Source organism: Pristiophorus japonicus, chromosome 6 (assembly GCF_044704955.1).
Source record: "Pristiophorus japonicus isolate sPriJap1 chromosome 6, sPriJap1.hap1, whole genome shotgun sequence".
In the NCBI taxonomy this organism is placed as follows: Eukaryota; Metazoa; Chordata; class Chondrichthyes; family Pristiophoridae; genus Pristiophorus; species Pristiophorus japonicus.
The window spans coordinates 233,477,500-233,502,147 of record NC_091982.1 but is presented as its reverse complement, the minus strand read 5'-3'; the positions used below and the strand labels follow the sequence as shown (position 1 = coordinate 233,502,147).

The 24,648-nt window shown below is 47.7% G+C and overlaps 1 protein-coding gene across 1 annotated transcript in view; it reads left to right on the top strand.

Moving 5' to 3' along the window:
- Positions 1-24,421, top strand: part of LOC139266268 (protein ANKUB1-like) — a 60,815-nt gene extending 36,394 nt beyond the window's left edge. Inside the window, exon 6 of the mRNA XM_070884098.1 lies at positions 24,173-24,421. Within this exon, the coding sequence (XP_070740199.1) occupies positions 24,173-24,421 (249 nt within the window). The remainder of the gene's footprint in view (positions 1-24,172) is intronic.
- Positions 24,422-24,648: the final 227 nt, after the last annotated feature.

The following is a 24,648-nucleotide window of genomic DNA, read 5'->3' as shown; positions in this document are numbered from 1 at the left end:
CATTTTTTTGGCGTACTTAAAGAGTTACGCCTGATTTTTTGGGGCCTAAGTACGCCAAAAAAAAAATATTCTAAATTTCCCCGTTGGATTTCTTCATTTTGGCCTGGTGTAACCCGACCTTTAGTTTTGGGGGTGGAGCCTTGATCTGCACCAAGAAGATCGGGCTGCCATGGTAATAAGGGACACAATGCGAGCTGAGGCTGCAAAGTGAAACATACAGTCAGCTCCCAACACATTAAAAGAATTGAAAAACACATAGCACCAACTTACCTCCAACCCGCCCGAAGGGCGTGCCGGTCTGGTCCCATTCTCGGTCCCTGGATTTTCATTCTGTCTCTCTCTCTCTCTGTGAACCGGGGACTGAGAATGGGACCGGACAGTCTTCGGGTGGGGTTAGAGGTAAGTTGCTGCTATGTGTTTTTCAATTCTTTCAGTGTGTCCGGGCACCTGCTGCACCGCTTTCCTTGCCTGCGCCAATTTCCTTAACTCGAGGGAAGGTTTTTCAGGACAGGCCACATACGCCGGCCTAATCAGAACTGGAGTAACTCTCAGCTTTCCTAAATGGCCAGAATTGGCGCCGGTGCCTGGTTACGCCTCCTTTGGCTGAAAAAAAACTGACCTAAAAAATTCGTAACCAACATGAGTTACGCTGGTGCAAATTGATTGGGGAAGCTGTGGTTTTTCAATTTAGGCCAAAAAGAGCAGCCTGCTCAAAAAAAACGGCACAAATCCCTGGGGGAAATTGAACTCTATAATTCTATGTTATGTTGAGTTTTGTTGGAACTGTGTAGGATCAGGGAGTGGCTTGGAGAATTAAATTGACATGCCAATTGATTTTAATATTCTTGTCTTCACTTTCAAAACCCTCCAGGACCTTACCCCATGGGTACTCAAGGCCTGACATGTGGACATGTGGTAAATGTAACGTGCTTGGGAGAACATGTGTTTCCCAAAGCTCCCCACCATTGGGGCTTTCCTCGCTTCATGTTTGAATCTGTTGCAGACTCATTGATTAGAGATCAATTGCTAGAATTAATCAACCACTCCTTTATCGTTGTATCATGCGACTATCAGGATGATAGAATGCGAATTAGGTGGACCATGGTCTTTTTTTGGTCCAGGAATTCCTATGTTCCTACCTCATTGAGCTCGTCCATCTATACATAACTGCACATACCATCCACTCCTCTGCTCCTTACAAACCCATCTCTCTACTCCACCATCAGCTACCACACTTTTAGCTGTTACACACTGCCCTCTGGGATTACCTCCCGAAATCCCTTCACATTACCCCTTCCTTCTTGTTTAGCCACACCCCAGCTCTCTTTTCCTGGTTTTTCTCTTTCTCCCTCTCGCTCTGTGTCCACTTGTCTCCTAAAGTAGTTTGAGGAGTCTTTCTGTAGTGTGAAGCGGTATAGAAATCTCAGTTATGGGCAGTTTTGGACTATGCACATGTACCTACGATTTGGATTGATACTACCCCAAGCTCACTCTACAGAGGAACAAGTCTGAATCCTGGAGGTGGAAGTTTTCAATCCACTAAATCACTCAATTCCCTAAACAGTTACATAAGAACATAAGAAATAAGAGCAGGAGTGGGCCATGCGGCCCCTCGAGCCTGCTCCGCCATTCAATAAGATCACGGCTGATCTGATCATGGACTCAGCTCCACTTCCCTGCCCGTTCCCCATAACCCTTGATTCCCTCATCATTCAAAAATCTGTCTATTTCCACCTTAAATATATTCAATGACCCAGCCTCCACAGCTCTCTAGGGTAGAGAATTCTAAAGATTCACGACCCTCTGAGAGAAGAAATTCCTCCTCATCTCAGTTCTAAATGGGCGACCTCCTTATTCTGAAACTATGTCACCTAGTTCTAGATTCCTGCATGAGGGGAAACATTCTCTCTGCATCTACCTTGTCGAGCCCCCTCAATATCTTATATGTTTCAATAAGATCACCTCTCCAAGGAGTATAGACCCAACCTGCTCAACCTTTCTTCATATGACAACCCCATCATCTCACGAATCAACCTAGTGAACCTTCTCTGAACTGCCTCCAATGCAAGTATATTCTTCCTTAAATATGGAGACCAAAACTGTACGCAGTACTCCAAGTGTGGTCTCACCAATACCCTGTACAGTTGGAGCAGGACTTCCCTATTTTTATACTCTATCCCCTTTGCAATAAAGGCCAGCATTCCATTTGCCTTCCTGATTACTTGCTGTACCTGCATATTAACTTTTTGCGTTTCATGTACAAGAACCCCCAGATCCCTCTGTACAACAGCATTTTGTAATCGCTCCCCATTTAAATAATAATTTGCTTTTTTATTTTTCTGACCAAAGTGGATAACCTCACATTTTCCCACATTATAGTCCATCTGCCAATTTTTTGCCCATTCACTAAGCCTATCTATATCCCTTTGTAGATTTGTTGTGTCATCCTCACAACTTGCTTTTCTACCTATCTTTGTATCATCAGCAAATTTGGCTATATTAAACTCGGGCCCTTCATCCATGTCATTAATATAAATTGTAAATAGTTGAGGCCCCAGCACTGATCCCTGTGGCACCCCACTAGTTACTGTTTGCCAACCTGAAAATGACCCATTTATCACGACTCTCTGTTTTCTGTTAGTTAGCCAATCCTCTATCCACGCTAATATATTACCCCCAACTAGTTTGAGACCTAGTTTTCTCATCCTCAAACTGAATTTGAAATTCTACTATGTTAGGATCACTCTTTCCAAGAGGATCCTTCACTACAAGATCATTAATTAATCCAGACTCATTACACATTACCAGATCTAAAATAGTTTTCTCTCTCGTTTGTTCCACGATGTATTGTTCCAAGAAACCATCCCGCATATACTTTATGATTACTCAAGGCTACCTTTGCTAATTTGATTTGTCCAATCAATATGAAGATTAACATTGTTGTGTATGGAGAAAGAGTCAGACTGAACACTGTGAGCTCAAAGTAAAGTGTGACCTTAGTCTTTTATTGCAGGTCTCCAGAGTGCCTTTTCGGTAGACAGTTTGAGTTAGAAACGGACCACAAGCCGTTACCATCCTTGCTGTCCGACAGCAAGGCTGTCAATGCTAATGCGTCAGCTCGCATACAGCGATGGGCTCTCACGCTGGCTGCGTTTGACTACACCATACGGCACCGGCCAGGCAATGAAAATTGCGCTGACGCGCTCAACAGGCTCCCTCTGGCCACCATGGAGGGGGCGTCAGAGCAAAGCGCTGAGATAGTCATGGCCATTGAGGCTTTTGGCACTGCAGGCTCCCCTATCATAGCCCACCAGATCAAAATCTGGACCAACAGAGACCCTCTCCTGTCCATGATAAAGAAATGTGTTCTGACTGGGGATTGGGCGCCCGCACACGGGGCATGCCCCGAGGAGGTCAGACCGTTTCACAGACGGATGGATGAGCTCTCCATCCAAGCTGACTGTCTGCTATGAGGCAGCCGGGTAGTCATGCCCCAGAAAGGAAGGGAAGCATTCATCAGGGAACTCCACAGCGAGCACCCTGGCATCGTGCTAATGAAGGCTATTGCCCGGTCACATGTATGGTGGCCGGGAATTGACTCAGACCTGGAACACTGGGTTCGCAGGTGCACGACGTGCACCCAGCTGGGCAATGCCCCCAGGGAGGCCCCACTCAGCCCATGGCCCTGGTCCACCAGGCCATGGTCACGTATTCACGTAGACTACGCAGGCCCGTTCATGGGAAAAATGTTCCTGATTGTTGTCGATGCATACTCGAAATGGATTGAGTGCATCATATTAAACTCGAGCATGACATCCATCAGGGAACTCCACAGCGAGCACCCTGGCATCGTGCTAATGAAGGCTATTGCCTGGTCACATGTATGGTGGCCGGGAATTGACTCAGACCTGGACAGTGGAGTCTGCGCACGGTTTCGCGATCCACAGCTTGCCGGACATTCTGGTCAGCGACAATGGCCCGTGCTTCACCAGCCATGAATTCCAGGAGTTTATGTCGGGTAATGGTATCAAACATATCCGGACAGCGCCGTTCAAGCCGGCTTCCAATGGCCAGGCGGAACGTGTGGTCCAAGTCATAAAACAAGGCATGCTCCGTATCCAAGGACCCTCCCTTCAGTACCGCCTATCGCGCCTCCTGCTGGTCTATAGGTCCCGCCTACACTCGCTCACGGGAGTCCCGCCAGCGGAACTCCTCATGAAACGCACGCTTAAAATGCAGCTGTCCCTCATTCATCCAACCCTGGCAGACATTGATGAAGGCAAGCGCCAGTCCCAAACCGAGTGCCATGATCGAAACTCAAGGGAGAGGTGCATAGAAATGGATGACCCGGTATTTGTTCTTAACCATGCTTTGGGACCCAAGTGGCTTGAGGGCACCGTAATTGGCAAAGAGGGGAATAGGGTCATAGTGGTCAGACTCAACAATGGGCAGATATGCTGCAAACATTTGGACCAAGTAAAGAAAAGGTTCAGCATAGACACTGAGGAACCTGAGGAAGTGCATGAGATGTCACCCACACCACTGCCAGTGGACAAGCAACAAGGACATTCACCAGCATGCACAGTCCCTGCGGCCAGCCCGGACAGGCCGGAATCACCTCAGGTGACAGAGACGCATGCCAAGGCTCAGCCACCAGAGCCCCAACTGCGGCGCTCCACGAGAGAGCGTCGACCACCTTAAAGACTTGACCTTTGACACAAAAAGACGTGAGGGGGGAGGTGATGTCATGTATGTAACCATCACACAACTGTAACCTTCATGTAACTGTAACCTTCATGTAACCACTACATACTGTACACATATCCTAGAAATGCACACCTTGACCACAGGGGGTGAACTTGTGGGAGACACTCCTCATCTGGGCTTTCAGGTATTTAAAGTGAGGTCCCACACAGGGTCATCACTTCTTGGTCCTGGGAATAAAGGTTAAGGTCACGTAGTGACTGTGTCTTCAGTACATACCTCGTGTGATTTTGTAGCAAGGTGCAGGGACACCACAAGTCCCAGACCATGGAACACGTCACATCGACCCGCCCACAGAGCTCTGTGGTGGGTGGCAGCTCATTTCTACACTCAGCATCTCAGCTGGGACATCGAATGGACAGCCAAACTAGGCATTCCATTATAGGCTTTTCCCACCATAGGAAACAACAACAGTCACACTTCCACTTTTATAATTGTGGTTTCAAAAATAGGATGAATGCATGTTATCCGCTCTATACGCAAAGGTTAATTCTATGGGGAAATCCACTTAATTGGAAGTACTTGGGATAACCTTGCAAATTGTGATTAAATGGGAATTACCATGAAGCGGGAAACATAGAAACATAGAAAATAGGTGCAGGAGTAGGCCATTTGGCCCTTCGAGCCTGCACCGCCATTCAATAAGATCATGGCTGAAAATGCAACTTCAGTACCCCATTCCTGCTTTCACTCCATACCCCTTGATCCCTTTAGCCGTAAAGGCCACATCTAACTCCCTTTTGAATACATCTAACGAACTGGCCTCAACAACTCTCTGTGGTAGAGAATTCCACAGATTCACAATTCTCTGAGTGAATTTCCACAGGTTCACAATTCTCTGAGCAACTAACACAACAGAAATTTCGGCTGGTCTGGTGCATAAAACCGTTATTTGCCCACAAGGGTGATACAGTATAACATCTTAGAATGATAAAGGAAAATGCTCATACCTTGTGAGATTTTTTTTATGCAGCAAAGAATTATTACAACATCTTAAAAGGTGAGTACAGTTTAAGATATTAAAAATTAAAGAAAAATGTTCACGTCTTGTGAGCTGTGAAATAGTCCGTGATTTTATTTTGGTGGAGTTAGAATTCACCAGCTCCACAGTTCTGTCCTAAATGTCTAAACATGCTCATGAAATTGTGGAATCTGTTTTTAAACTGTGAAGAAACAGCTGGGTAATGTTAAATGATTTATTATTGAATCTGTTTAAGTACACTGAAAGTGCAGCCTGGATTTGAATGTTATACAATTGTGCAGCACAGTGTAGTTAGGTATTAATACCACATTAAACTTCATGGAGTACCTCCTGCCCCTACATAGAGTCAATAACAATAACTCATTTTTATATAGTGCCTTTAACGTAGTAAAACTTCCCAAGGCGCTTCACAGGTGCAATATCAAACACAGTTTGACACCGAGGCGACATTAGGGCAGATGACCAAAAGCTTGGTCAAAGAGGTAGGTTTTAAGGGACTTCTTAAAGGAGGAACGAGCGGTGGAGAGGTTTAAGGAGGTGCAGGAGCGAAAACCTTAATCAGTGGATAAGTAATTTGGTACAATTAAAACATAAAGCAAGAATGTTGAGAGAAAGGTTTAATGCGTTCATGGTAGAATAGCTGAATCCCACATTCCAGCAATTAGGCTGAAACACAGAACAACAGGGCTCACAAGGGTTAAGGCTAAGGCCAGAGAAATTATCTAAGGAGATAACACTTCTATGAGCACACACAAGATTTATGTAGACAGCTCACAGAAATAATGAGCTTGAGGTCACCATGTTCCTGTCACTCGAGATAGCAGAAACAAGGCCCCTTTGAAATGAGTATAGCCAGATGGATCTGTCAAGGACACAGTCTGAGAGCTAGCCTGGGAACACATTCACAGAAATGTAACACTGGCCATAACTGAATGTACCAATGAAATCATTAGAAACTACTGTACTGTAGTAACCAATGAAATTGCTGTAAACTGTAGTAACCAATGAAATTGCTGTAAACTGTAGTAACCAATGTATTAGTAGCAGGTGGGCGGGGACTGGTGGCAAATAACCAATGGAACACTTCCCCGTGTAGTTTCACCGTTTTGACTGTACTTCGACTGTATTAAATGTAACTGCGCAGCCTGTCCCACAAGACCGGCGATTAGAGCATTCAGTACGGGTACTGATGCAACCAGTTCTCCCTTGATTAATCAGGTTTTAATAAACAATTCTTTTCTCTATATACGGACCTTTGTGCCGAGTGTTATACTTTTAATACTCCACAACAGGAGGGAATTCCAGAGCTTAGGGCCTTGGCAGCTGAAGACATGGCTACTAATGGTGGAGTGACTAAAATCAGGGATGCTCAAGAGGCCAGAATTAGAGGAGCGCAGAGATCTCAAACTGTTTTCACTGACAGTCAATTTTTGTTTCTCTATTATTTGTGGGCAAAACTGGCAAATGAGTATTTATTGCCCATCGCTAGTTGCCCTGTTAAGAGTCAACCACATAGAGCGGGACTGAAGTTACATGAAGGCCAGACCTGATGGCGGTCCCTTTGCTGAGGAACACGAGAGAAGCTACTTTGATTTTTATGACAATTCAGCAGATTTCAGGGTCATTTTTCTTGTTCCAGCCCACAAATGACCAGATTTATTGAATTTAATTTCACAACTAGCCTTAGATCTCACGCTGCTAGCTCACTATCATACTTCACCAGACTACTGGACCCATATTCTGCAAATGGTGCCTGTAAAGTCCTGTCCCCTTAGTACAGATTCACACGAGGCACGTAGTGAAGTCAAGGTCACTCTGGACCTGCACCTTTATTTCACAACTCTGGAATGCTGCACTTGCCTGAGACCTGTCCTTATATACCTGTCTCTTGCAAGTGTACCCCTGGTGGTAAGGTGTGCTGGTGGTTACAGGTCATATCTTATTACAGTCATGTACAGCATGTTAGGATACAGTTATATATAATAATGTAAGATACATGACATCACCCTCCCCCAAGGTCTTATTGTCTTTATAGGTTCAGCCTCTCAGGTGGTCTACGCTCTCGCGTGGAGCGTCTGAGTTGTGGTTCAGTTGTTTGCTTTGGTGTCTGTTTTTCTTTGGGTGCGGTTGCTGGTATCTCGCCTGGGCTCCCTGTTTCGATTGGTGTGATTGTTGTTCACTCGCCTGGGCTGTCTGTTTGGATTGCCCTTTCCTCAGGTTGTTCCCTCTGTCTGTACACCAGGTGTGGTGCGAGTTCCACATTGTAGTCTGCCTCTGGTTCCGCAGTGTTGTTGGTAAATCTGCTTTTGACTTGGTCTACATGCCTCCGGCAGGTTTTGCCATTGTCCATTTGTACTACCAGTAGCCTCTTTCCTTCCTTGCCCATTACTGTCCCTGCAAGCCATTTGGGACCCCTGCCATAGTTTAGTACAAACACTTTGTCCCCTATCTCATTCCATCTCCCCCTCGAATTTCTGTCATGGTACTCAGTCAGCTTTGCCTCAATGATTTTGTGCATGTCTGGGAGGATTAATGAGAGCCTTGTTTTTAAAGTCCTTTTCATCAACAGTTGCGTGGGGGGGATCCCAGTCAGTGAGTGTGGATGAGATCTGTATGCCAGCAGCAGTCGCGACAGGCGACCCTGCAGCGTGGGACCTTGGATTTTAAGCATGCCTTGTTTAATGATTTGCACTGCTCTCTCCTCCTGGCCATTGGAGGCCAGCTTGAACGGTGCCGTCTTGACGTGATTTATGCCCTGGTCAATTATAAAGTCTTGGAATTCTGCGATGGTGAAGCCGGACCATTGTCACTGACCACTATGTCAGGGATTCCATGCGTTGCAAACATGGTTGCGAGGCTCTCCACAGTGGTGGAGGTTGTGCTCAAGTTTAAAATGGTGCATTCGATCCACTTTGAAAATGCATCTACAACTACGAGGAACATTTTGCCCATGAATGGGCCCGCATAGTCTATGTGCACCTGCGACCACGGTTTGGTAGGCCAGGGCCAGGGGCTCACTGGAGCCTCCCTGGGGGCATTGCTGAGTTGGGCACAAATGATGCACCTTCGGATGCAGAGCTCCAAGTCCGCGTCAATACCAGGCCACCAGACGAGGGATCTGGCTATGGCCTTCATGAGAACGATCCCCGGGTGCTCGCGGTGGAGCTCCCGGACAAATGCCTCTCTGCCTCGCAGAGGCATGACTACTCGGCTGCCCCACATCAGGCAGTCTGCTTGTAGTGATAGCTCATGCATGTGCCTGTGAAAGGGTTTTAATTCCTCAGGGCAGGCATTGCGAGCCTCTGCCCAGTCACCGGTTAGGACACATCTTTTTACTAAGGATAACGTGGGGTCGCTGGCCGTCCAGGCTCTGATTTGGCGATCCGTCTTGGGCGAACCAGTGGACTCAAAGGCATTGATTGCCATGACTATCTCACAGTCCTGTTCGTCAGACCCTTCCGTGGTCGCCAGGGGTAGCCTGCTGAGCGCGTCGGCACAGTTGTCTGTGCCTGGTCTGTCTCTTATGGTATAGTCGTAGGACACCAGCATGAGTGCCCACCGTTGAATTCGCGCCGAGGCGTTGGCGTTTATTGCCTTGCTCTCGGATAGGAGGGGCGTGAGGGGCTCCTTCTCTACCATTCCGTACTTGCGCTCCGCCCGCGAAAGTGACCTGGAGGCATAAGCTATGGGTTGTAATTTGCCCGCACTATTGACATGTTGCAAAACGCACCTGACTTCATACGCAGACGCATCGCATGTGAGAACTAGCTTTTTACCTGGGTCAAAGAAAGTCAAAACACTGTTGGAACACAGAAGGTTGCATGCCTTATTGAAGGCGCGTTCCTGGGCATCCCCCCAAAACTAATCGGGCCCCTTCCTGAGTAGCACGTGGAGAGGCTCCAGCAGCGTGCTTAAGTTCTACATAAAGTTCCCAAAGTAATTGAGTAGCCCGAGAAAGGAGCGCAGTTCTGAGACATTCCGGGGCTTGGATGCCAGGCGAATTGCTTCTGTTTTGGACTCTGTTGGGCGGATTCCATCAACGGCAATCCTTCTGCCCAAAAATTCAACCTCGGGTGCGAGAAACAGGCACTTGGATTTCTTGACTCGTAGGCCTACCCGATCCAACCGCTTTAGTACTTCCTCCAAATTACGGAGGTGGGGGTCGGTGTCCCTGCCCGTGATAAGTATGTCGTCTTGAAATACAACCGTCCCTGTCATGGACTTGAGCAGACTCTCCATGTTGCGCTGGAATATGGCAGCTGCCGACCTGATGCCGAATGGGCATCGATTGTACATGAAAAGGCCTCGATGTGTGTTGATGGTGGTGAGTAGCTTGGATTCCTCGGTCAATTCTTGCGTCAGATACGCAGATATGAGGTCTAATTTTGAGAAAAGTTTACCTCCAGCCAATGTGGCAAATAAGTCCTCCGCTCTGGGCAGCGGGTACTGGTCCTGTAGGGAGACTCTGTTTCTGGTAGATTTGTAGTCCCCACAGATTCGTACAGATCCATCAGGCTTCATGACTGGGACGATGGGACTTGTCCAGTCGCTAAATTCCACAGGTGATATAATGCCTTCCCGCAGAAGCCTGTCTAGTTCATGTTCAATCTTTTTCCTCATCACATAGGGTATAGCTCTGGCCTTGTGATGGACCGGGCTAGAATCCTGTGTGATGTAGATTTTGACTTTGGCCCCTTTGAAAGTGCCCACACCTGGCTGAAAGAGATGTTCAAATCGCTTTATAACTGTTGAGCAGGAGGTCCATTCCTCTAATGACATGGCAAGGACATCATCCCATTTCCAGTTTAGTTTTGCCAGCCAGCTTCTCCCCAGCAATGCTGGGGGGTCTCCGGGAACAATCCACAGGGGAAGTCGGTTCACTGTCCCTTTGTATGTGACAGAGAGCGTGGCGCTGCCGAGGACTGGTACGATTTCTTTGGTATAGGTCCTTAGTTTGATGTCGACCCTTGTGAGTTTTGGTCTGTCTCTTTTATGCGGCCACAGTTGTTCAAATTGTTGAGCGCCCATGAGAGATTGACTCGCTCCCGTATCCAGCTCCATGTTGACAGATATACCGTTGAGTAGGACCCTCATCATTATAGGAGGTGTCCTGTTGTAGGAGCAGCGGCCATTGACCGTATTGACCCGCTGTACATCGGTGTCCCGGGTACTGTCCCCACCATCTTCTGGTCCGCTTTCCGACCCATCCGATTCGTATATCAGCCGAGCTGCCGTTTTTTTGCACATGCGGGCCAAATGCCCGATATATTCACAGTTTCTGCAAACAGCCTGCTGAAATCGACATCCCCTTGACAAGTGCCCACCCCCACACCTCCAGCATAGACCTGTTCCATTGTTCAAAGTGTTCCCAAAGAATGAGCTGTGTCTGGCTGATCTCTCTTGAGCTTCTCTCAGTTTGTAGTTGATTGCTCGCATTGTGGGTTGATGAGGTGTGAATGGCCCTTGATGGCTTCTGCCTGCTGTCGAGAGCCTGTTCTCCCGGTTTTGTCTGTGTGTGGGGGTAGCAGCTTGTTTAGTGCTGTGATCTTCTTGTTACGATATTTTGTTAGTTGTCGTACCTGCATTGTAAATCAATCTCGTTTCTTCTTCCCCTACCAAGAATGTCTGTGCAACCAGTGCTGCTGCCTCTAAGGTCAGGTTCTTGATCTCTATGAGCTTTCGGAATATGCCTGCGTGGCCTATTCCTTCAATGAAAAAGTCTCTCAGCATTTCTCTCCTCAGTTCATCGGAGAACTCACATAAACTAGCCAACCTCCGAAGTTCCGCCACGAAGTCGGGTATGCTCTGGCCCACACAGCGTCTGTAGTTGTAGAACCTGTGTCTGGCCATGTGTAGGCTGCTCGCTAGCTTCAGGTGGTCTCTTACCAGTGTGCTCAATTCTTCAAACGACTTGCTTGCTGGTTTCTCGGGTGCCAACAGATCCTTCATTAAAGCGTATGTTTTTGAGCCACAGCTGGTCAAGAGATGGGCTCCTCTCTTGTTTGCCTTTTCGTCGCCTAACCAGTCTTTGGTTACAAAGCTTTGCTGGAGCCTTTCTATAAAGTCCTCCCAATTGTCTCCCGCATTGTACTTTTCATCTGATCCGTTGTTTGCCATTCTGTGGATTCTGTAATCCCATAACTCGTCGCCACTGTAAAGTCCTGTCCCCTCAGTACAGATTCACACGAGACATGTAGTGAAGTCAAGGTCAGTCTGGACCTGCACCTTTATTTCACAGCTCTGGAATGCTGCACTTGCCTGAGACCTGTCCTTATATACCTGTCTCTTGCAAGTGCACCCCTGGTGGTAAGGTATGCTGGTGGTTACAGGTCATATCTTATTACAGTCATGTATAGCATGTTAGGATACAGTTATATATAATAATGTAAGATACATGACAGTGCCTGTCATGGAAAGAACAAGGTGGGAAAAAAGGAAGTATTTACAGAAAAAGTCTCACCTCAAAAATATAAAAAGCACAATAGCATGACTGGCCTTGTGATGCAACACAAAGAACACACTATAGCGCACTGATAGCTGGTTTTTGCAGCACGACAGCTGCAGGAAAAATGCAGGGAACAGCACCAGCCCTTATACATGGCCTTCTTCGACCTTACAAAGGCCTTTGACACTGTCAACCGCGAGGGTCGATGGAGCATCCTCTTCCGCTTCGGATGCCCCCAAAAGTTCATCACCATCTTCCGCCTGCTCCATGACGACATGCAGGCCATGATCCTTACCAATGGATCCATCACTGACCCAATCCACGTCAGGACCGGGGTCAAACAGGGCTGCGTCATCGCTCCAACCCTCTTCTCAATCTTCCTCGCTGCCATGCTCCACCTCACAGTCAACAAGCTCCCCGCTGGAGTGGAACTAAACTACAGAACCAGTTGGAAGCAGTTTAACCATCGCCATCTCCAGGCCAGGTCCAAGACCACCCCAACCTCTGTCGTCGAGCTACAGTATGCGGACGACGCCTGCGTCTGTGCACATACAGAGGCTGAACTCCAGGACATAGTCGATGTATTTACTGGGGCGTATGAAAGCATAGGCCTTACGCTAAACATCTGTAAGACAAAGGTCCTCCACCAGCCTGTCCTCGCCGCACAGCACTGCCGCCCCCCACCCCCCCCCTCCAGTCGTCAAGATCCACGGCGCGGCCCTGGACAACGTGGACCATTTCTCATACCTCAGGAGCCTCTTATCAACAAGAGCAGACATTAATTTGGTCGCCTGAGGAAAAGAGTATTCGAAGACCAGGCCCCAAATCTACTACCAAGCTCATGGTCTACTGGACTGTAGCAATACCCGCCCTTCTGTATAGCTCAGAGACATAGATCATTTACAGTAGATACCTTAAGTCGCTGGAGAAATACCACCAACGATGTCTCCGCAAGATCCTACAAATCCCCTGGGAGGACAGACGCACCAACATTAGTTTCCTCGACCAGACCAACATCCCCAGCATTGAAGCACTGACCACGCTTGATCAGCTCCGCTGGGCAGGCCACATTATCCGCATGCCGGACACGAGATTCCCAAAGCAAGCGCTCTACTCAGAACTCGTTCACGGCAAACGAGCCAAAGGTGGGCAGAGGAAACGTTACAAGGACACCCTCAAAGCCTCCCTGATAAAGTGCAACATCCCCACCATCACCTGGGAGTCCCTGGCCATAGACCGCCCTAATTGGAGGAAGTGCATCCGGGAGGGCGCTGAGCACCTCGAGTCTCGTTGCCGAGAGCATGCAGAAATCAAGCGCAGGCAGCGGAAAGAGCGTGCGGCAAATCTGTCCCACCGACCCCTTCCCTCAACGATCATCTGTCCCACCTGTGACAGGGACTGTGGCTCTCGTATTGGAATGTTCAGCCACCTAAGGACTCATTTTAAGAGTGGAAGCAAGTCTTCCTCGATTCCGAGGGACTGCCTATGATGACGAATGTGAATGTTTAGTTTATCGTATATATCTGTGAAACTATAAAGACCGGAGAAAAGCAGCAAAACAATTAAGCTTTCGAACACCTTTCTTTGTCTTTAGGGCAAATGGTTCTGCAATAATTGTGAAGCAAATACAATGGTTTAACAAGTACTGTGGGTGACCTCTCACATTTCATTTTGTCTTCGAATGATGCTAATTAATTTAAGGACTGGGCAGTTAATCAAATCTCTTCTCTTAGGCATTCCCTCAGAGTCGAGGATGACTTGCTTCCACACTAAAAGCGAGTTCTCTGGTGACTGAAGAGTTCAATGCGGGACCTACAGTCTCTGTCACAGGTGGGGCAGAGGACTGTAGGTTGGAGGAACGGATGGGTAGGGAGTCTGGTTTGCCACACGCTTCTTCTGCTCTTTACGCTTGGCTTCGGCTTGCTCTCGGCGAAGAGGCTTGAGATGATCAGCGCCATTCCGAATGCTTTTCCTTCACTTTGGGCGGTCTTGGGGCAGGGATTCCCAGGTGCCGGTTGCACTTTTTCATGAAGGCTTTGAGGGTGTCCTTGAAGCGTTTCCTCTGCCCACCTGGGGCTCGCTTGTCGGAGCTCAGAATAGAGCGCTTGTTTTGGGAGTTTCGTGTCAGGCATGCGGACGATGTGGCCCATCCAGGAGAGCTGATCGAGCGTGGTCAGTGCTTCGATGCCGGGGATGTTGGCCTGAGCAAGAACACTGACATTGGTGCGCCTATCCTCCCAATGGATTGGCACGATTTTGCGGATGCAACTTTGGTGGTACTTCTCCAGTGTTTGAGGTGCCTGCTGTACATAGTCCATGTCTCTGAGCCATATAGGAGGGTGGGTATCACTAATGCTTTGTAGACCATGAGCTTGGTGCCGGTCATGGTCTTCAAACACTCTCTTCTCAGGTGACTGAAGGCTGTATTGGCACACTGGAGGCGGTGATGGACCTCGTCGTCGATGTCTGCACTTTTTGACAGTAGGTTCCTGAGGTATGGAAAATGGTCCATGTTGTCCAAGGCCACGCAGTGGATTTTGATAACCAAGGTGCAGTGCTGTGTGGTGAGGTTATGTTGGTAGAGGACCTTTGTCTTACAGATGTTTAGTGTAAGGTCCATGCTCTCGTACGCCTCGGTGAAGGTGTTGACGATGGCTTGGAGTTCGGCATCCGAGTGTGCGCAGATGCAGGCATTGTCTACGTACTGTAATTCGATGATGGAGGATGGGACAACCTTGGATCTGGCTTGGAGGCGGCGGAGGTTGAACAAATTCCCGTTTGTCCTGTAACTTAGCTCCACTCCAACGGGGAGCTTGCCGAGAGTGAGATGGAGCATTGCAGCAAGGAGGATTGAGAAGAGCGTTGGCGCAATTACACAGCCCTGCTTGACCCCGGTCTGAATGTGGAATGGGTCTATGATAGATCCGTTGGTCAGGATCATGGCTTGCATGTCATCTTGGAGCAGGCGGAGGATGGTGACAAACTTTTGATCGAATCGGAGGAGGATGCTCCCTAATCCCTCACAGTTGACAGTGTCGAAGGCTTTTGTGAGGTCAAAGAAGGCCATGGACAAGGGTTGGTGCTGTTCCCTGCATTTCTCTTGTATCTGCTCCATTGTGCCCCTTAGTGGACGGAATCAGCATTGCGACTCTGGGAGGAGTTTTTCAGCTACAGGGAGAAGACAATTGAGGAGAATGACTTTCCTGGTGGTCGACAGCAGGGAGATTCCTCTGCAGTTAACGCAGTCGGACTTGTCACCTTTCTTGAAGATGGTCACGATTATAGCGTCTCCGAGATCTCCTGGCATGATCTTCTCCTTCCCGATAAGAGAGATGAGGTCATGGATCCGTGCCAGTAGTGCTTCTCTGCCGTGTTTAATGCTTCAGCGGGGATTCCATCTGCTCCTGATACCTTGTTGGTCTTCAGTTGTCATATGGCCTTTTCAACCTCGTGCCAGGCTGGGGTTGTGCTGAGATGGTGGCGGGTGGCATGCTGTGGGATGGAGTCGAGGACACTCATGTCGAAGAAAGAGTCTCGGTTAAGGAGATCCTCAAAGTGCTCCTTCCAGCGGGCACTGACTGCCTCTCTGTCCTTGATGAGCACCTCTTGGCAAGCAGTGGAGTAGGGTGTTGGGTGCTTGGGCTGTAGCTGAAGAATCCTTGCACGTTGTGGTTGTCGGATAGTTGCTGGATCTCCTGCGCTTTCTCCACCCACATTCTGTTCTTTAGGTCTAGGGTTTTCTGTTGGACCTCGGCCTTAAGGCGTCTCTAGAGCTGCTTTCTTGCTCTCAAGTTGTGTTACTGCTTCTAGTCCAAGAATGCCTTGCGTTTGCGGCATATTAGCTCCTGGATCTCTTGGTCATTCTCATCGAACCAATCTTGGTGTTTTCTGGTCGAGTGACCGAGTGTCTCTTCACAGGTGCCAATTATGGAGGCCTTGAGGGCAGACCAGGCACTGTGGATATTCTGCGTCTTTGGATCACTGGGAGTCGCCAGGTTGGTAGCAAAGCGCTGGCTGAATAGGGCTTTCTTAGTAGGATCTTCGAATACTCCGGCGTTGATTTTCCTGCGGCATTGTTTCTGTTGCTGTCACTGTTTTGGGGCAATGTCGAACTACAGTACGTGGACGACACTTGCGTCTGCGCACATTCAGAGGCTGAACTCCAAGTCATCGTCAACATCTTCACCGAGACGTACGAAAGCATGGGCCTGACACTAAACATCCGTAAGACAAAGGTCCTCAACCAACCTGACCCCGCCACACAGCACTGCCCCCCAGTCATCAAGATCCATGACACAGTTCTGGACAACGAGGACCACTTTCCATACCTCGGTTTCCTACTATCAGCAAGGGCAGACATCAACGACGAGGTCCAACACTGCCTCCAGTGCACCAGCGCAACCTTCGGTCGCCTGAGGAAGAGAATGTTCGAAGACTAGACCCTCAAATCTGGCACCAAGCTTATGGTCTGCAGGGCTGTAGTGATACCCGCCCTCCTATATGGCTCAGAGACGTGGACCATATACAGTAGACACCTCAAATTGCTGGAAAAATACCACCAACGATGTCTCCGCAAGATCCTGCAAATCTCCTGGGAGGACAGGCGCAACAATGTCAGTGTTCTCGATCAGGCCAACATCCCCATTATCGAAGCACTGGCCTCACTCGATCAGCTCAGTTGGTCGGGCTACATTGTCCGCATGCCCGACACAAGACTCTCGAAGCAAGCGCTCTACTCTGAACTCCTACGTGGCAAGCGAGCCCCAGATGGGCAGAGGAACCATTTCAAGGACACCCTCAAAGCCTCCTTGATAAAGTGCAACATCCCCATCGACACTTGGGAGTCCCTGGCCAAAGTCCGCCCTAAGTGGAGGAAGTACATCCGGGAGGAAGTTGAGCACCTCGAGTCTCATCGCCGAGAGTGTAAGGTTGCAAAGTTCGTGGAACCCCACCCCCCCACAGTGTTTGGACTCATTGGAAAGGACATTCGATTTGGGACTATCAGCCAGAAAGCTTGGGATCCTAAAATGCATGTGGAAGAAGCTACGAGTTTTAATGAAGTTTGGGATTTTAAAAGGCATATTGGGTCCGTGTGGAAAAAGACTGCAAAACTGAGGGACAATTAGCCTCTATAGAAGCCAGTCTTTGGGTATTGAAACCGTCTGGGGTATTGAAGCTAAACAAATTGTCTGGAGAATTGTGTAAACTCAAAAACCCTTCTCCCCAGGAGACATTAAAACAGCAACAATCGACCCAGAGGTAGCCAGCCATCGCTCTTAGCAGGAAACCCATCCAGCGCATACATAATGTTAGCAGCCCACCCAGCCTGCATGGAAAACCCAGGCCTGGGCAGACAACGTAGATACCAAAACTCAATCTCCCAAATCAAAAACGAATTCGACAGATCGACACAGCTGAGACAGGTTATCATTAACGAGCCGCCAAAATATGACAAAGAAATCTTAATCCCACCAAAATTAAGACAAAGAATCGGGGTCGATTTGGTGCGCAGATTAGTACGGCTCCCAAAGTATAACTGGGGCCCTTTTCTATGGGTTGAAAGAGACCGCAGCTTTAAGGAGCCTTCCAGAGAGTTGGCTACAGAGCCTTCTACGGAGCTCCTCTGAACATCAACATCTTCAGCCTCGACGACACTCCTGGGCCACATTGCTCTGCTACAAAGATGAAGGAAGAACATCTTCAAGGCAGAGAAAATCAGTTCCCAGTAACTTCGGACATCGCCATCGTGGCAGCAACTGACCACAGTCAACGTGGTAACATCGAAACCACCGCGATCGACAAATTCTAAGAATAAAATTCCTCAAGAAACATAGAAAATAGGTGCAGGAGTAGACCATTCGGCCCTTCGAGCCTGCAACACCATTCAATAAGATCATGGCTGATCATTCCCTCAGTACCCCTTTCCTGCTTTCTCTCCAATACACCTTGATCCCTTTAGCTGTAAGGGCCACATCTAACTCCCCCTTGAATATATCCAATGAACTTGCATCAACAACTCTCTGTGGTAGGGAATTCCACAGGTTAACAACTCTCTGAGTAAAGAATATATCAGTCCAGCTATCCTGGGAATCAGTCTGGTGAACCTTCGCTGAACTCCCTGAATAGCAAGAATGTCCTTCCTCCGATTAGGAGACCAAAACTGAACACAATATTCCAGGTGAGGCCTCACTAAGGCCCTGTACAACTGTAGTAAGACCTCCCTGCTCCTATACTCAAATCTCCTAGCTATGAAGGCCAACATACCATTTGCCTTCTTCACCGCCTGCTGTACCAAAGACTCGAAAGTTTCCATTCAACAGTTTGTTCCTAGCTACCAACAGATGAAATATTACCTAAAGGAACTTTAAAACCTACTGCTGACGGAAGAAAGTGGGTACTCACCCCATAAATCCAATACGCGCCCTACCGCATCAGCGGACACCACCCAACTGTAGACTATGTAGTAAGAAGTTTTCCACAACGTTCGGGGTACGGCAAGCAGAACCAACAGAGTCCAGCGAACCCTGAAACCGCGAACCACCGCTAACTGACAATAAAAGAATTGGTGAGCATAATCCCTGTTTACTTTGGAGTTCAACCTAGTCAGAGTTAGGCATTGGGAAGTGGGAGGTGTATTATTTACTGTAACCCCTTTTGAAAGTGTGATAGTGTCCTTATTCTAGTGATTGTGTGTTTTGACATTGTACTTTCTTTATCTTAATAAAATCTAAGTTTCTTGCACCAAAACCAGTTGTTTCTTGCACTTTGTCACATCCCCAAATAAATCCAAAGTCTAGAACCCAGGGAGTGGGAGCGATTCGAACCGCTCAGAAGGTCAGAAGTGAACCTGACCCCCGAGACCACCCCCTATAAGAGCATGCAGAAATCAAGCGCCTTCTTCATTGACTATCTGTCCCACCTGTGACGGGGACTGTGGTTCTCGCATTGGACTGTTCAGCTACCCAAGAACTCATTTTAAGAGTAGAAGCAAGTCTTACTCGATTCCGAGGAACTGCCTATGATAATGATGGCCCATATCTCAGTATTACACACGGAGCCCCCGGACGCCTCCTAAGACCTGGTTCCTAGTGCCAAGTGTACAACGGGAGAGCGACGCACAGAGTCCACTCTACTTAAACTCAACTATGACATCAGGTAAGTATAAAAGCCCATTTAGATACATTACACAGAGAATACAATGGCTGCGAACACACTTCCAGGAAAGATGGTGTTAACTTAAAGACAAGGATAATGTTTGAGCAGAATTCCCAGGTGAGGGACTTCAGATATGTGGAGAGACAAGACAGGTTGGCATTGTTCACCTTTGAGCAAAGAAGGTCACGAGGAGATTTAACAGAGGTTTTTAAAATGAGGAGGGTTTTGATGCAGTAAGTAAGGAGAAACAGTTTCTGCAGACAGGAGGGTGTGTAACCAGAGACACAGATTTTAAACTAATGGCAAAAAAGCCAGAGAGGAGATGAGGAGAAATCTGTTTACACAGTGAGTTGTTACGATCTGGAACGTGCTGCCTGAAAGGGTGGTGGAAGCAGATTCAATAGTAATTTTCAAAAGGGAATTGGATATATACTGGCAAATTAGAAATTTGCAGGGATCTGGGGAAGGAGCAGGCAAGTGGGACTAATCGGATAACTCTTTCAAAGAGCCGGCACAGGCACGATGGGGAAAGGGCTGGAATTGGTGGGAAGGGTGTGGATTTTGTAGCAGGGACCAAAGATGATGGCAGTTTAATTGGAGAAAATTGCAGTCTGACGATACAGGCTCCAGAGGAGTCAAGAGAGGTGTTAACATAGAAACATAGAAAATAGGTGCAGGAGTAGGCCATTCGGCCCTTCGAGCCTGCACCACCATTCAATATGATCATGGCTGATCATTCACCTCAGTACCCCTTTCCTGCTTTCTCTCCATACGCCTTGATCCCTTTAGCTGTAAGGGCCACATCTAACTCCCTTTTGAATATATCTAATGAACTGACCTCAACAACTCTCTGCGGTAGAGAATTCCACAGGTTCACAATTCTCTCAGTGAAGAAGTTTCTCCTCATCTCGGTCCTAAATGGCCTACCCCTTATCCTTAGACTGGGTCCTCTGGTTCTGGACCTCCCCAACATCGGGAACATTCTTCCTGCATCTAACCTGTCCAGTCCCGTCAGAATCTTATATATTTCTTTGAGATCCCCTCTCATCCTTCTAAACTCCAGTGAATACAGGCCCAGTCGATCCAGTCTCTCCTCATATGTCAGTCCTCCAAACCCGGGAATCAGTCTGGTGAACCTTCGCTGCACTCCCTCAACAGCAAGAACGTCCTTCCTCAGATTAGGAGACCAAAACTAACACAATATTCCAGGTGAGGCCTCATCAAGGCCCTGTACAACTGTAGTAAGACCTTCCTATTCTTATACTCAAATCCCCAAGCTATGAAGGCCAACATACCATTTGCCTTCTTCACCGCCTGCTGTACCTGCATGCCAACTTTCAATGACTGATGTACCATGACACCCAGGTCTCATTGCATCTCCCCTTTTTCCTAATCTGCCGCCATTCAGATAATATTCTGCCTTCGTGTTTTTGCTCCCAAAGTGGATAACCTCACATTTATCCACATTATACTGCATCTGCCATGCATTTGCCCACTCACCTAACCTGTCCAAGTCAACCTGCAGCCTCTTAGCGTCCTCCTCATAGCTCACACCGCCTCCCAGCTTAGTGTCATCTGCAAACTTGGAGATATTACACTCAATTCTTTCATCTAAATCATTAATGTATATTGTAAAGAGCTGGAGTCCCAGCACTGAGCCCTGAGGCACCCCACTAGTCACTGCCTACCATTCTGAAAAGGACCCATTTATCCCGACTCTCTGCTTCCTGTCTGCCAACCAGTTCTCTATCCACGTCAGTACATTACCCCCAATACCATGTGCTTTAATTTTGCACACCAATCTCTTGTGACTTGTCAAAAGCCTTTTGAAAATCCAAATACACCACATCCACTGCTTCTCCCTTGTCCACTCTATTAGTTACATCCTCAAAAAATTCCAGAAGATTTGTCAAGCATGATTTCCCTTTCATAAATCCATGTTGACTTGGACCGATCCTGTCACTGCTTTCCAAATGTGCTGCTATTTCATCTTTAATAATTGATTCCAACATTTTCCCTACTACTGATGTCAGGCTAACCGATCTATAATTACCCGTTTTCTCTCTTCCTCCTTTCTTAAAAAGTGGTGTTACATTAGCTACCCTCCAGTCCATAGGAACTGATCCTGAGTCGATAGACTGTTGGAAAATGATCGCCAATGCATCCACTATTTCTAGGGCCACTTCCTTAAGTACTCTGGGATGCAGACTATCAGGCCCCGGGGATTTATCGGTCTTCAATCCCATCAATTTCCCTAACACAATTTCCCGCCTAATAAGGGTTTCCTTCAGTTCCTCCTTCTCACTAGACCCTCAGTCCCCTAGTATTTCTGGAAGGTTATTTGTGTCTTCTTTCGTGAAGACAGAACCAAAGTATTTGTTCAACTGGTCTGCCATTTCTTTGTTCCCCATTATAAATTCACCTGAATCTGACTGCAAGAGACCTACATTTGTCTTCATTAATCTTTTTCTCTTCACATATCTATAGAAGCTTTTGCAGTCAGTTTTTATGTTCCCAGCATCTTCCTCTCATACGCTATTTTCCCCCTCCTAATTAAACCGTTTGTCCTCCTCTGCTGAATTCTAAATTTCTCCCAGTCCGCAGGTTTGCTGCTTTTTCTGGCCAATTTATATGCCTCTTCCTTGGATTTAACACTATCCTTAATTTCTCTTGTTAGCCACGGTTGAGCCACCTTACATGTTTTATTTTTACGCCAGACAGGGATGTACAATTGTTGAAGTTCATCCATGTGATCTTTAAATGTTTGCCATTGCCTATCCACCATCAACCCTTTAAGTATCATTCTAGCCAATTCATGTCTCATACCATCGAAGTTACCTTTCTTGAAGTTCAGGACCCTAGTCTCTGAATTAACTGTGTCACTCTCCATCTTAATAAAGAATTCTACCATATTATGGTCACTGTTCCCCAAGGGGCCTTGCACAACAAGATTGCTAATTAATCCTTTCTCATTACACATCACCCAGTCTAGGATGGCTAGCCCTCAAGATGGTTCCTTGACATATTGGTCTAGAAAACCATCCCTAATATACTACAGGAAATCCTCCTGCTCTGTATTGCTACCAGTTTGGTTAGCCCAATCTATATGTAGATTAAAGTTACCCATGATAACTGCTGTACCTTTATTGCACGCATCCCTAATTTCTTGTTTGATGCTGTCCCCAACCTCACTACTACTGTTTGGTGGTCTGTACACAACTCCCACTCGTGTTTTCTGCCCTTTGGTATTCTGCAACTCCACCCATACGGATTCCACATCATCCAAGCTAATGTCTATTTACTATTGCGTTAATTTCCTCTTTAACCAGCAACGCTATCCCACCTCCTTTTCCTTTCTGTCTGTCCTTCCTGAATGTTGAATACCCCTGGATGTTGAGTTCCCAGCCTTGGTCACCCTGGAGCCATGTCTCTGTGATGCCAATTATATCATACTCATTAGTTGCTGCCTGTGCAGTTAATTCATCCACCTTATTACAAATACTCCTCGCCTTGGGGCACAGAGCCTTCAGGCTTGTCTTTTTAACACTCCTTGCCCCTTTAGAATTTTGCTGTAATGTGGCCGTTTTTGATTTTTGCCTTAGATTTCTCTGCCCTCCACTTTTACTTTTCTTCTTTCTATCTTTTGCTTCTGACCCCATTCTACTTCCCTGTGTCTCCCTGCATAGATTCCCATCCCCCTGCCATATTAGTTTAACCCCTCCCCAACAGCACTAGCAAACACTCCCCCTATGACATTGGTTCCGGTCCTGCCCAGGTGCAGACCATCCGGTTTGTACTGGTCCCATCTCCCCCAGAACCGGTTCCAATGTCCCAGGAATTTGAATCCCTCCCTTCTGCACCACTCCTCAAGCCACGTATTCAACTGAGCTACCCTGCGATTCCTACTCTGACTAGCACGTGGCACTGATAGCAATCTTGAGATTACTACCTTTGAGGTCCTACTTTTTAATTTAACTCCTAGCTCCCTAAATTCACCTTGGAGGACCTCATCCCGTTTTTTACCTATATCGTTGGTGCCTATATGCACCAGGAGAACTGGTGTTCACCCACCCCCTTCAAAATGTCCTGCAACCGCTCCGAGACATCCTTGACCCTTGCACCAGGGAGCCAACATGTCATCCTGGAGTCTCGATTGCGGCCGCAGAAACGTCTATTCATTCCCCTTACAATTGAATCTCCTATCACTATAGCTCTCCCACTCTTTTTCCTGCCCTCCTGTGCAGCAGAGCCACCCACGGTACCATGGACTTGGCTCCTGCTGCCCTCCCCTGATGAGTCATCCTCTCGAGCAGTACTTAAAATGGTGTATCTGTTTTGGAGGTGGTTGACTGCAAGGGACCATTACACTATCTTCCTTCCACTGCTGTTCCTGTTGGTCTCCCATTCCCTATCTCTCTGTGTAACCTTTACCTGCGGTAAGACCAACTCACTAAACGTGCTATTCACGCATCCTCAGCATCGCGGATGCTCCAGAGTGAATCCACCTGCAGCTCCAGTGCCGCAATGCGGTCTGTCAGGAACTGGAGCAGGACACACTTCCCGCACATGTAGTCGTCAGAGACACTGGAAGCGTCCCTAAGTTTCCACATAGCACAAGAGGAGCATGACACGTGTCCGAGCTCTCCTGCCATGACTTAACCCCTAGATTAACTTAATTTGGCAACAACAATGATAAAGGTTACCTATAAAGGAAAAGAAAAAGAAAAACTACTCACTAATCACCAGCCAATCACTTACCCCCTTGGCTGTGACGTCACCTTTCGATTTCTTTCTACTTCTTTGTTTACCTTCTGCCCTTGCTGCAGCTGCACCAGCTGGCCTCCTCGACGCTGCTCCCCGGAGTCCCGCTGCTCGAAGGTTATGGCGAGGTAGAGTTGGATGTCGACAGCATTCCTGTGGAGGGTGAGCTCACATCTTCGGATGATGTCGCCAAGCCACAGCATGTCGATCAGGAAGAGGAGAAGTCCAAGGCTAGATACTTGGGAGATTCCAGAGGTAACAGTGAATCCGCCCCAGGGTTAATCCGCCCCGTGGTTAATCCACCCCAGGGTTAATCCGCCCCGTGGTTAATCCACCCCGTGGTTAATCCACCCCAGGGTTAATCCGCCCCAGGGTTAATCCGCCCCGTGGTTAATCTGCCCCAGGGTTAATCCGCCCCGTGGTTAATCCACCCCAGGGTTAATCCGCCCCGTGGTTAATCTGCCCCAGGGTTAATCCGCCCTTGGTCTTGTGAACATCACGTGACTGGCTAAGCCAATCACAATGCAACAGCTCAACAACT